The sequence below is a fragment of the Carettochelys insculpta genome, chromosome 1 (assembly GCF_033958435.1).
Source record: "Carettochelys insculpta isolate YL-2023 chromosome 1, ASM3395843v1, whole genome shotgun sequence".
NCBI classification, from domain to species: Eukaryota; Metazoa; Chordata; order Testudines; family Carettochelyidae; genus Carettochelys; species Carettochelys insculpta.
The window spans coordinates 278,845,843-278,859,797 of NC_134137.1; the positions used below are offsets into that span (position 1 = coordinate 278,845,843).

At 42.7% G+C, this 13,955-nt stretch overlaps 1 protein-coding gene across 19 annotated transcripts in view; it reads right to left on the reverse strand.

The window, feature by feature from the left end:
* RBFOX2 (RNA binding fox-1 homolog 2) overlaps nucleotides 1-13,955 on the reverse strand; it is a 279,211-nt gene that overhangs the window by 96,131 nt on the left and 169,125 nt on the right. The window contains exon 1 of one of the 19 annotated variants that reach the window (XM_075008395.1): nucleotides 6,600-6,807. The exons of the other annotated variants lie outside the window; for them this stretch is intronic. Coding sequence (XP_074864496.1) covers nucleotides 6,600-6,626 — 27 coding nt within the window. The 5' untranslated portion in view covers nucleotides 6,627-6,807. Of the gene's footprint in view, nucleotides 1-6,599; nucleotides 6,808-13,955 lie in introns of those variants that run through there. 19 annotated transcript variants of the gene reach the window in all.

A 13,955-nucleotide genomic window follows, 5' to 3' on the forward strand; every position in this document is an offset into this window, starting at 1 on the left:
GAATAGAACCCAAGATTCCTGAGTCTCACCATTCCCCTGCTGTCAGCAAATAACTGTGAAACCCTGTGGCAAAATTTACATCTCATTTCCCACTAACCCTCTAATGCTGCTCTGCCTAGTTACTACCTTAGCTCAAGCAGCAGAGGTCTGGAGAATAGATCTAACCGTTCCAGATGCACTGATGATCTATTTGTGTGTCAATATCATGCCACACGATGGGATTTTTTTCTAAACCTCTCTTTCCTGTGGAAAAAAACTGTGAGATCATGTAATTAAAAACACTGTTTCAGAATGCACACTTCACAAGGGGGCTGAACTGAGTTCCTACAGACAATCTTAATTCTGGTATGTCTTGATTTCTGAGCACTTGACATTACTTAATATTGTTCTTTTAACTTGTTCCCCGTCTGCAATATTGATACGAGTTACATAAGCAGACTGGGTACAGTAAGGTGAAAAAATAAGACATTTTAAAGATGCATACTGTCACCGTTAACAGGCCCAGCATTAGTCCTAATTGGTTTCTTTTTCATTTATTTGCAAAGTCCATTCAATTCTTTATTTTTTTGAAAAAGGTTTCAATGTTCTTTTTTCTAGAAGAAAAAGTCAACATTTGTAGTTCTGCTGTCTGTGAACAACCCTGCAGGAACAATATATCCAACACTCACTGTCAGAAACCACAAACCAGCATTCACTAGCAAGCCAAAAAAGAAAAAAACTGCACAGCACAGAGATCACAGATAACCCTACAACAACAAATCAGAGCCGTTGCACATAACTGTAGATGGGAAATAGATTCAGTAAGAAGGCAAGATTCCTGTTTTCAGGTTCCAGAAAAAATGAGAGGACCTGACAACACTCCTCTTAAATCTATAGATGTGTTTTGTTTTTTTTTTTTTGTTTTTAAACAAGCAAACTTATTCCATCTGCAGGCCTCACAGTAAGGCCCAGTAAGGCCATCTGATTGATTCTACACCCTGCTCCTAAAACTCTGAGGGAAATCTCTGGATTAATCCTCTAGCCTAGGAAGACAACTAGTAAATTTTAAGGGTGAGGGTAAAAGGAAAGAAACAAGAATACATTACTTTGCTCCCAAAAATGAACAGATGCATCTCCCACTGAAATGGCCCCCAGAATCTAATATCTGAGCACAATAATTTTTCCTGTAAAAGCTAGTGAGAAAATGGAGTTCAGCCTGATACAAATGCCTGTTAGCCAGGACATTCTGCCCTCATGATTTTCCTGTAGCAAATAGTGGATCCTGTTTTGCAGTCAGTAGATGTCCAATACTAATTCACTGCCATCCCATTGGTTACAAAGAACTCATCTTTTGTTCACTTGGCCAAAAGACACGCAGGAAGACATCAACGGGTCCTTAACCTCAAATGGCTCTTGCTAACTCACCACAGCCCAGTGAGCAATACATATTTTTTATGTCGGCGCCTCTTCTTGAAGTAACAACAAAATCCAACACTTTCCATTTACATAGGACTTTTAATGTGATGGTGACAATATGTCTCACCAGGAGCCTAAGAACCCCAGTCTCCTAATTTTCAGTCTTGGGCACCAATCCAGCTATAATCCCAGAGTAGAAATGTACAAAATGAAATAGCTAATTCCTTAGACTGGGATTTGAGCAAATGGCATCGCTATATCAAATTCCCTTTCACACCACCTCACTGCTTAAGAATCATTAAATGCAGTGTCTGCCATCCTGAGGCTGCTAAGTGAGTGCCTGGAGCAGTTTGTACTCTGCTCAAATATGCCTGGAAGTTCTCAACAGGGTGGTACAGAGAATAGGTCTTTCAAGGTGCGCTCTAGGTTCTGACAGGCCCCACTGATTTTTAAGTTCTTCCTTTAAATGTAGTAAAGAAAGACTCTTATGTATCTCTGTGCCAAAAGAAACCAACCAGCAAGTAGGAACCTACACCAGGAAGAGTGAGGTTAATGGCCATTACTAGAGACCTCACTGGTGGGTTCTCTTGGAAAAATTACCTGCAAGGACTCCTACACTCTCTCTCTCTCTCTCTCTCTCACACACACACACACACACACACACACACACACAGAGTCACTGTCAGCACTGTGTCTGCAACATTAGAAAAGTCCTAGGAAGACAAACCAGGGAAATGAACAGAGGCTAGGAAATGCCACAGGCACCAAAGCAGCGTGTATTTAAACAAGCACCCTTTTCCAAATGAAAACGATGAACGTGAGCCCTAGACTTAAAAGAAATACGAAGGGGCTTTCAAAACTGACTGTGCACATGATGAAAGGGACCCCACATCGAACAGCAGAGAAGAGTGCTTGCCCATGGGGAGACAGAGACACCACATCGCAAAAAGGGTCGGGGGGGGTGAGGGGAGGAGAGGGATTGAAGAAACACACATCATATTGGAAGAGGAGCACCTGAAGAGCAGGAAGATTTTGAGCCATTCACCAGCCAAGAGGGCATGGTGTGTTTGAAGGGAGCAAAGAAGGATTCAGCAACATACAACTCTCCTGAGAAGGAGAGAGATAGAGAAATCTCACCACACAGTGGAAGTGGAGTGGTCCTGGCTGAGTGTTCCTTACAGACAGCTGAGACAAGGGATAGTTTCATATGATAGAATGCCCTGTTTATTTTTAGGTAAATCAACATATCCACCCTTACCTGGCCTCCTATCCCTAGCCCGTCCAACGTACAGCGCTCGACTAATACCAATAGAGGGCGACGACAAAGATCCATTTTATCTGGTCATAACTGTAAGGGTGAGTTGGGGAAGATAGGAAGAGAGACTGAGGCAAAGGAATGAGATGGGCACAGAGAGAGGCCTTTAATGAGTCAGAAAGTTGCTCAGATTCAGATAAGATCACCATTTAAGGAGCTCTGTATTTTTTATTTATTTATTCTTTAAAAAAATCAGAGACTGGGCAACCAACTTCTGACGGCAGAGGGCTATCTAACAGACTGGAGAGGAAAGGGTTATATGGAAGGGGGAAGGGAAGAAAATCTCTGGAAAAAATGAGGCTGTTGCTAATATGTTTTTACAGGAACATAAATTAGTCTCAAGCCCACAAACCCCACCACCTCCCTGAGTCCTGGACAGCATGCAGTGAGTCAAGCATGTGCCAAGATAAACGGTGCTAGCTGGAGTCTCAGAGGGTGCTGTGGGGGGGAGGGGACATGCTGGCAGAGAATGGAGTGAAGTCACTTCTGATGGTGTCACAAAATGGAGACTAGTAATGCTACAAGGAGATTCCGGACTCCCATGAAAGGGAATAGCACACTTTCAGATACTATTGCCTATACCCACCAGAGAATGCAGAGCTGCCACCCGCTGCCCTACGACATGTTGAGGGAGAAAATGGGGCACTGCAGTTTGAAGAAAGTAGCTCTCTTGTGTCTGGCTTTAATTACAGCAAACATCCCCTTCCTCTCCCCCTAATGAGAAAGGAGAGCAGGCAGCAGCCCAGGTGAAAGGCTCCATCCCTCCAAGCTACAGGGGAGGGGGGAGCAAACAATGGAACGGGTGATTCATTACAAAGGAATACACTCCAGAACTGCCTGCTGCCACATGGGCTTGTCGAACTCCTTAAAGGGACAGCAGCCCCTTTTCTCTTTTCCCAGATGTTCAACACCTTCCCCCCTCTCTCAGCCCTGATGGGAAACAGATTGGGAGGAAAATGCCAGCAAGGCACAGGGCTGTCCAAGAAGGGAGGGCTTTGTGTTTCACAGAAGCTAGCAATCTTACCATGCACTGCACCAGGAAAAGCCCTTTAACGTATAATCTTTTCCTTTCCATCCAAGACTTTCATCTGCAATTAGCACATGACATACTGGGCCCTAGGTTACATTCATTTTAACTGATTTAGGATTAAGGAAACCAGGGAACATTCAGCTAATGAACTGGAGCTAAAATTCTCATTAGCAATCTTGATTTCCTATTTTAGAAGCATACCAGACTCTCCTCTTTCTATCCAAACGCTATTTCTAGCTTTGAGCTCTTCCCATTTTTTTAAAATGGCCCTTAGAACATCCAAGCTCACTTTCACGCTCCCAGAAAGGCTGGGAAGCTTGTTCTCTGAAACATGGAAAACCTTACTACCTTGGTTTGAGATATTCCAACAAGCGAGTGTGCAGCAGATTGTGTATAGTGCTGTCATAGTCACACACACTGACTGCTGTGAGCTGAACACACACCATTTGGTTTTCATACATAAAGGCTCAAAGTCCTACATGAATAAACAGGATTTTCACTCACAGGTTTTTTTTAAACAGGGTCACTGCAATACTCTGTTGTGGGCTAGGATGCTGATCTGTATGCCATGTTATTCTAGACCACGTAACACCTCAATGCTGCAGCAAAGTAACACACAGATCCTGCCTTTAAACAACCCATGCAGTCCCTCTAAAGATGGCAATACTTTATCAGTGAACTTTCTTACATTTGAGTAAATGGATACCAATTGTTCAGAGAAAGATGAAGCCTGAGCTTTCAGACCCTTTGGTTACTTTGATTTGTTTCATAACAGAATGTGAACATGCAACTGCTAACAAACAAATATAGCCTTGAAATTACACACTTAAGGCACCATAATTCAAGGTCAACCAATTCATGGGTTTGACATGTTCTCCCACATGCCTGTGAATTAATGGTTCTTTAGGACAGGTCATAGCCAGGCTTCCCTCACCTGGTTTATTAGTGTGTCCCCAGAACCCATTAATAGCTTTATAATGTTTCCATTTCACAATGCACTACCCAAGTCCCATCCTCCCACACTTCTCCATCTCAGGTTTTCTGGCCATCTGCACACACTTACTGTGCACACTTGTAATTGGAGGCAGACACACCTGCATAACTGTACATTTATACACACAATGCAGATAGACAATGTGCCCAATAACTGTACACACAATCAGAACGTATCACACACAAACCACCACGCACACAGAAGAACACAGGCTATGTATATACAACTGTACAATAACTGCAGTCACATGACAGCTGCACACACCTGGACACTGATTACTGAAGCACAGTTTTAGGACCATTTAGGAAACTAAATGGAGGCAGAAAGTCTCAGGAGATTATTGAAAGCCTTCTGCTGAAAACAGAAAGACCTGGTCTAGATGAAAGGGCGCACTGATGGAGATTAAGATTATGACAGTGAAAGCAGAAGAAGGGAGCTGGGGAGTCCTAGAAAATGCCTTAGTGTGGACTGAGAGCTTCCTGTCTTTTAAACATGATAGCACCAGGTCTTGTGGCTGTCTCACATTAAGACACATACCTACGAAATGTCCTCTTGCAGTGGAATGGGCACAGTCTCAGCAACGTTCACAACAAACATGCATTCAGTTAGACTTAAGGGGGGCTAAGAATGGATGTGTGTGTGTGAAATTGGGATGTTTTCCGAATACGCAGGGCTCCAGAGAAAAAAGAGCACTCCCCAGCCCCAGATCTGATGAAGTTCCTTCCACTAGATCTCTCCTCCACCCCCATGCCATTTGGGAATAACCCCCAAAGGTTTCTAGCTCTGCACAGCACTGCAGGGCATTATATAATGTCTAATGGTAAAGGATTCCAGCTCCTGCCATGCCACTTCCCGCCTCCTCCTCCGCTCCTTACCCTCTCCTGGTGGTGGGAACTTGGAGATTCCATACTGAAAAAAATCCCAAAACAAGAAGTGGCCTTAAGTGGGCACAGGGTGATTAAATCCCCTTGCAGGGTGGGAGGAAGATGATGACTCCAGACACCTGGTAAGTTCCCTGACAAATGTAATTTGCCCTCAACACAAGCACTTTCTCCTTTCCAAACCATAATTAGTCCCATTCCCATTTTTACATCCTTTTTAAGAAGGGTCCATCACACAGAGGCTAACCAGCAGAGCCACCTGAGAAATGGTGGGAGGGAGCTGTTTACCTTTGTGCTTGTCAGAAACAAGTCATTAAAATGCAGATTTAACCTCGCTTGAAAGAAGACCTACATATGCCCCCCCACGCACTCTGCTCCCTAGAGGGCACTAAAAAGCTACATTACTTGTCAAAGACGGGGTGTTCAAAGCCCCAGCCCCATAAATACACAGAGGAACCCCATCTGCTGGGGCCTGTGCTGCTCGCAGAGCCAAAACATGAAATGCTCTGTCCCGGCTGTCCTAGCCTCTAAAGGAAGGAGTTAAATTCCAGCTCCGCAGCCAAAATAGGAGAGGTGAAAGGCAGCGAGGTCCAGCCCCCTAATCACCTACTCATGCACATTCTCCTGTGAAGCCGGAAAGTGAAGCCCCGCGTTTTGTGGCAGCTCGGCCAGAATCCCTCAGTACCTCTGCAGTCCTTCTCCCTCCCTCTCAGCTTCAAGACAAAGAGGTAGACAAATCCCCACAGGGTCTTTCCTGAGCTGCAGCTGCACAGCACAGGAAACAGGAATCTGCGATGGAGCAGGGGTGGAGGGGGCAGCTACACACACACGCGCGCGCGCGCGCCATGCAGCTCAATCCTCCCGCAGCTCCTAAAAGCTGTTTTTTCCAGCAGGCGAGAGCACAGCGAGAAACCCCTCGGTCCCCCGCTCCTCGCAGCGGCGGGGACAGGCAGCGCGGGCAGCCGCAGGGGACACAAGCCTTACCTGAGTTACCATTTTCTTTTTCTCCATAAACCAAACCGGAGTAAAGACCAGGGGGAGGGGGGAAAAAAAAACACCCTTCGAGCCGGCTGTGGTGGAAGCTCCTTGGCGCTGTGCTCTCCACCCTGCCCTGGTGCGGCTCTCCTGAGCTGGGGAGGTTCCCCCTTTCGCCTGTTTTCCTCTTTCTTCTCTAGTGTTTCTTCCTTTCTTTTCTCTTCCTCTCTGGCTGCCTCTCCCTCGCCCCCTCCCTGCAGCTCCCTCCCATATCTCAGCCAGATGGCTGATGGAAGCCCCACCCCGCATGCCTAAGGTAATTAATCAGAGCAGGGTCCCGCCTCCTCCTTCCATCCCCGCCTGGCCTGCCGACATATCCAATTCAGAGACACACAGAGAGGCCTTTTGGAGCCTGCGAGTCCGGGGGCCAGTGTCTGCGCTCTGCGGACGGGACTGGGGAAAGGGATGTGTGTGTGGATGGGCATGTGCGCGCTTGGCTGCTAGGTATGCGCACGTGGAGGCGAGCAGAGGTGCAGCAGGAAGGCTGGCGAGGCGCAGAGACAGAGCTAACCTGAAGTGCCATTTGGCTCAGGGCAAAGGACCCACAGCCCTGAAGGTTTCAAATGATGTTGCAGCTAGCCCTACGAAGTATTTATTTAGCTCAAGCACATGCCTACAACGTTGTCTCACAGGTCTAAAGTGCTCAGATGTTGATATTTAAGCAACAAGGATTCCCCACAATTACTAAAGCCTGGCTGACACTAGGGAAACAAAGTCAATCCCAGATATGCAATTCTAACTACAGCATTAACGTACTTAGAATCGACATATCAAGATTGACTTTGTTCCCTGGTGTAGATCAGGGTTCTTCAGGCTTGCACCAATGTCCCTTGCTCCACATGATAGCGTGGAATACCAGGATCAACAGCGGAACCCAGAGAGATCAATTTTGCAGCATCTTCACAAACAGCAAAATTGAACTCCACAGGATAGATCACAGTGTGTCAAATGTGCACAGTAAGTACAGATATACCCTACGGCACAACTGGCAATGCACACTCTTCCTGAGGCATGTTCCCTGTATGGCTGTGGAATCCCCATAAACAAATGGAGGCAGAGATGACATCAAAAACTAGCTGATTGTTAAACAAGGGGTTCATTTGGAAGAAAGAAAAATCTAATAGCATGCAAACAAAATGCATTATATGGAGCAAAATAAATCTTCTTTCCAATATGACAAAATATGCCCCATGAAAGTGAAATTGAAATACTGCTTACACTCACATGTATCCATAGTCTCAAATAGCTCCATGTTAGGTCAGTTAACTATCACCTCAATTTCACCAAGCCAACCTGAATCCTGGATCAAACACAGCCTGGCAGTGGGAGACCACACCCAAACAAGCTATTGCTTGACAGTCCCAGACTTTTACACAGACCTCCTATCACAGAAGTTAAAGTCACTGGATTAGAGATTAGAAATCAACTAGATGCAATACCAAAAGAAAAATCTGCATTAATAGCAGTATTTCCTTTATACCATGGAGATCACTGAATTCTTTCCTGGACTCCTCCATCTAGATTAGGCCCCCTTAGCCGCAGTCGTTGAGTACCACACAATTTTTAACATATTTATTCGGCCAAGATCATATGTGAGATACCCTTGTCCTCATTTTACAGACAGGGAACACAGGCATAGAGCAATTGACTTGTCCAAGGTCACACACGGACTCTGCCGCAAGCAGATAATTGAGCCACGTTTCCTTTCCCACATCCCAGATTAGCGTCAACCACTGAACCATCCCCTTCCTTATCATTGTACCACTTTCATGTCTCTTCGAAAATAAAACCAACAGGGCACACAATTCCTTCCAAACCTCTCCTTCAGACAAATCGTACCTTATAGTGAAGGCCCCATGCATTGTGTGGTACAACAGGAGTAAATACCACTGCAACAACTTCTAAATCCTGCAACTATATTTATTCTTTCACCTATCTAATACCCTTCATCCCTATCCATTTGCCTTCCTGCTAACACAAACAATTATGGCTTATCAATATGGCATCCACCAGTTTCTGCCATCTATTCTGATCTCCTGATACTTTGTTTGGACCTTTGAGTGTCACATGGATGTATCTGATTTCTCTCTTGCTATTGTTCTGCATATTTCTTTAGATCACTATTTTTCTCTTTCTTAGCAGCATCCAAATAATCACATGATGTAGAAATCATGTCAGTGGCATCCACAAAGCATGTCTTAAATATGTCTATCATCATATTACCATGTTTGATGCTTTAGGTTGGTTTGCTCTATTTAGAATTTCTGATACTGCAGCAAACTCTTTCCATCGTACCCTGAAGACGTTTACTTAGAATGAGTTGATTTTCTTGTCAATTTCTGTTGCAGATTTCCGTGGCTCTGCTCTATAATGGAAGACTGATCTGATGCCAGTCCTATTATGCTACTCTTCCAAACCTTTTCAAATTTATGAAAGTTGTTTGCTGCTTTTGAGATTTGTTGATCTATAACCTCAGGTCAGCACTTTGTACATCTAACTCTATAGATAAGTAAGTCATTTTACCACACAGAGTGTCTCTCCGTCTATCCTGCTGGTTGGTTTTGGGACACTGATAGCCATATACTGCGTATAGACACATACAAGAAAGTCTTCCCCTGTTGATAAACAAACCAGTTTGTTTTGCTATGCCTACCAAAAAGTTGAGTCCTCTCTTCCTTTTTAAGCAAATGTGTTGAACTAGGCCAGACAACATCGCTAGCAAAATGAGGTAGTCCAATTGTGCTTGATCATTTGTCTATAAAATTCTTCATTTGCCTTCTGTGGTTACTTTCCTCATGACAGTCATTTATCAGTGCAAACAAATATACCTTTGCCTTACTCCAGTTGTCACTACAAAACATTGACTAATGTTACTCATCTCTGACTCTACATTCAGCAGCATCATATAGATAATTGATTATTCTAATTAATTTTGCAAGTGCTCCATAATATGCCATAATTCTCCAGATACTGTTCTGTGTACATTCGTGTCAAAAGCCTTCTGGAAATCTATAAAATTATCATAAGGGGTACTTGCTGCTCCACACCTGGGCTGCATCTACACTTGCATTCCTCTTTTGAAAGAGACATGCAACTGAGGGAAATCGAAAATGCAAATGAGGTGCAGATTTACATATCTGATGTCTCATTTGCATATTATTCTTCAGAAAGAGCTGCTTTCAAAAGTAGTGTAGATGCAGCTCTTTCGAAAGTAAATCCCATCTTCGAAAGAACGCTTCTCCCCTTTTTTTTATGGGAAGAAGGGTTCTTTCAAAGATAGGGTTTACCTTCAAAAGAGCCACGTTTACACTGCTTTTCTTCTTTTCAAAGAAGCTCTTTTGAAAGATATGCAAATAAAGTGTCAGATATGTAAATATATACCTCATTTGCATTTTCAATCCCTCATTTGCATGCCTTTCTCGAAAGAGGCATGCAAGCATAGATGCAGCCTTAGTTTTATAAAATGCCTGAGAACAGTATGGTCTGCACGTGATCTCCATGATCTAAAACTTGCTTGTTTTTCTGTAAAATGGAGATCTATTTGTTTTTTTATACACTGAAGGACGATGTTGCGTGTGATTTTCCCCGGGGACTGAAAGTAATTCTTCTCCAGATATTGTCCTTAGGTAGGTCACCCTTCTATGGTAATTTCAGTCTGAGGCTTCTCATCCTCTCAGTTAGGTTCTTTACTTTATTCAGCTGTCTACTCTAGGCACACACACAGTCTGGAGGATTGTTTTATCACTTGCTTTGAACACCTCTCCTGCAGTATTGTTGTCTGTCCTTTCTAGCTGCTCTTCCTGTATTTGAGTGTACTGATGGCTTTTATAATATATTTGATTGTAATATTTCTTAAGTCAATATTAAACTCTAGTAATAAATCCTCATCACATATTTCTAGCAGTTCACCTGGGCTTGGTCTAAAAAAAAAAAATCTGAAAATATGACCATCTTTTCCTTTGTTATTTTTCTGTACTAAGAGTCTACCTATTTGCATCTCACAAGACTTGCTAACTGGGCAACAAAATGGCAGATGAATTTTAATGTTGATGAATGCAAAGTAATGCATATTGGAAAACATAATCCCAAATATTCATACAAGATGAAGGGGACTGAATTAGCTATTATCACTCAAGAGTGAGATCTTGAGTCACTGTGGATAGTTTTCTGAAAACATCCACTCAATGTGCAGCAGCAGTCAAAAAACAAATAGAATATTAGGAACCATTAAGAAAGGGATCAAAAATGAAACAGAGTATCTTATTGCTGCTATACGAATCCATAGTACATCCACATCTTTAATATTGCATGCAGATGTGATTACCTCATCTGAAAAAAGTTATATTGAAAAAAAAATCAGAAAGAACAAAAAAGATTAGGGGTTTAGAACAGCTTCCATATGAGGAACAATTAAAAAGACTGGGACTTTTCAGTTTACAAAAGAGGAGAGATTGAGGGGGGATATGCTAGAGGTGTATAAAATCATGACGGGTGTAAAGAAAAGGATATGGAAGAGTTATTTATTTGTTCCCAAAACACAAGAGCTAGAGGTCACCAAATGAAATCAATTGGTAGTAGGTTTAAAACAAACAAAAGGAAGTATTTCTTCATGCAGCAGTCAACCTTTGGAACGTCTTGCCAGAGGACGTTGTGAAGACCAGGACTTTAACAGGGTTCCAAAAAAAGTGCTAGATAAATTCATGGACAATAGATCCATCAATGACTATTAGCTAGGATGAGCTGGAATGGTGTCCCTAACCTCTGTTTGTGAGAAGCTGGGCATAGGTGATGAGAGAGATCACTTAATGATTGCCTTTTCTGTTCATTCTTCTGGGATACGTGGTATTGGCCACTGTCGAAAGACAGGATACTGGGATAGATGGACTTTTGGTCTGCCCCAACATGGCTGTTCTTACGTCTTTATCTTTCATAGGTCCTTCAATATTGCTAAATTTTCCTACTAGCTGTTGTACTGTCTTATACAAAGTAATAAGATCATTTATTTGACTAGTAGCATCAGCCTATCAAGATTCTCTATCAATATTTGTCCTGTATCCCTCATGGCTCTCCTTTCTGTCTCATCTAGAATTCTGAATTCTTCTTGCTATTTTCTTGTCTCTTCCCATATCTTAGCATGGCTGTATTTTTCCTTTATATTGCTCTTCTTTTTCATTGCTGCCCAAGTAGCATGCTAAGCCATTCTTCTTCTTTAGATTTCATTGTTACTAGAAAACTCTTTGCAGTTTCTAGGTAGCACACACTGCAGTTTTCCGACAAAGTATCAATGACTTCATTTTCTTCAGCTGGTTCCTTTAGAACACTGAACCTGTTCTACTGCTCCAGCTGAAAAGCACTTCTGTCTGGATCTTTTAACTGTGCACTATTGATGCCTGATCTTCTTTTAACCTTCTTCATCCTCTAAACTGATCTTCAGTTTAGCAATATAAAGCAAGCACTTTTACCAAAGAGTTTCAAAACTTTCCTGAAATGCAGAAGTGATCTACTTGGTTTTTGTAGTACCCTCCATGGAGTGGCATGGATTTCCTTATGAAGGACTGTTGTTCTATCTATCACTAGCTAGTCACATTGTAGATTTCCAATAATCACTCACCATTTTGGTTCCTAATTTTATTCAACCCGTCACTGTTGCTTCCAGCCTTTGCGTAAAAATCACCCATAGCTACTATTATATTGTCTACATCTACACTAGAAACATCTCTCTACCGAAGTTACTGTTGGAAGAGTTTTTCTGGCAAAACTTCTGTTGAGAGATCGTGTCTACGCATAAAAGCAGACTGATCTTTTGGTCCACTCTGTTGACAAAAGCCCCACCCCCCACAAGTGTCTACACAACTTTTTTGTTGTCAGCTTCTGTCAGCAAAACACATTTTGTGTGTAGCTGCTCTGCGAGTTTTGTTTACAAAGTGGTCTAGTATAGCTGTAGCCACTGTGTTTAACATGGAAAAAGCTACTGAAGTAAAAAGTAGAATTATTTTGGAGGGGTTTTTGTTATTTCCTATATGTGACCTTGGCTCTCAAAATGTTGTCCAGGAAACTCAATTCAGAACCTTCTCTCAAATTATACCAGTGAAATTAGGCATGGAGTAGCATTTGTAAACTGGCTTTTCCAGTTGCCGTTGCTGCATTCTCCTTCAAGCTTCATCACTTACCAGCCTACCCCACTTCTGGGGGCTCTGGCTTCCCTAACTTCCCCTGCCTGGTTTGTGCCTGAAGCACATACATAATCCAATTCTCACCCTCTTGGAAAAAAATTGGAGAGCAAGAGACAACTGCTGGGAGGCACCTCCTGGCAAGGCAGGGAGGCAGAAGCAAAATGTCAGGTGGCAATTGCAGGAAAATGGTGAATTCTAGGACACCATGGAAAAAAGCCAAACTCCACAGCTGCAGAACTTGAGTTCCAGGATTGAGTGAGGTGAATAGGACAGTTCGTACTTCTCAAGTCTAGTTATTCAAGATGTCTGCAGACTCAAGCACTACATTGGTTTGCACTTGGTTTGCAGTTCCAAAGTTCTGCCTGCAACTGTGAAAACTAAAAACAGATTTATGTTTAAAAAACCTCAGATTATGAAGCACAATTTTGGCAGTTGTATTTATCCAGACACTCTTAACTAAAATTAGACACTCAGCCCCAGAATTTAACATTTCAGTATAACAAATATCATCCAATTTCCCTGCCTCCTGCAAAAGCTTGAGAGGACAGATGGGCTTAAAATGGGCTCTACTGACTCAATAAAAAGTGTACCCCAAAGTCAAAAGCCCTACCTTGTTGCTAGCTCCAACATTTGAAAGATGTTAACACAGTACATCAGATGATTTAAAATATCCTGATGGAAGAGAGTGAATAAGGTGATTTCTCAAGTAACCAAGCTTCAAAATACATAGAGCCTTAACAGTCAATCTCAACACACTGAATTATACCTAGAAGGGAATGAGAAGCCAGTGCAGTGAGTGGAGCACTGATATAATACGCAGCCTACAGCTAAATCCACAAAATAAGCAAAATGGCATATTCAGCACAATGTGCAGTTTCAGAGTGCTTTTGAATGGTGGTCCCTCATACCATACTGCATTCTGGAGGTCACAAAAACATGGATAACTGAGCTGCAGTCATGTCTGAGAGAAACTGTTACATTCAAAACACTAGAGATAAAGACACTTCAAAAGAAACATAGCCATTGCAAATTCTACAAGGGATAAGAGGACCAGACACTGTGGATAGGAATAGAAACAAATCCAAATGAACCTCCTACAAATACTGAGTACTTTTTCTTCCTGTGTACAGTC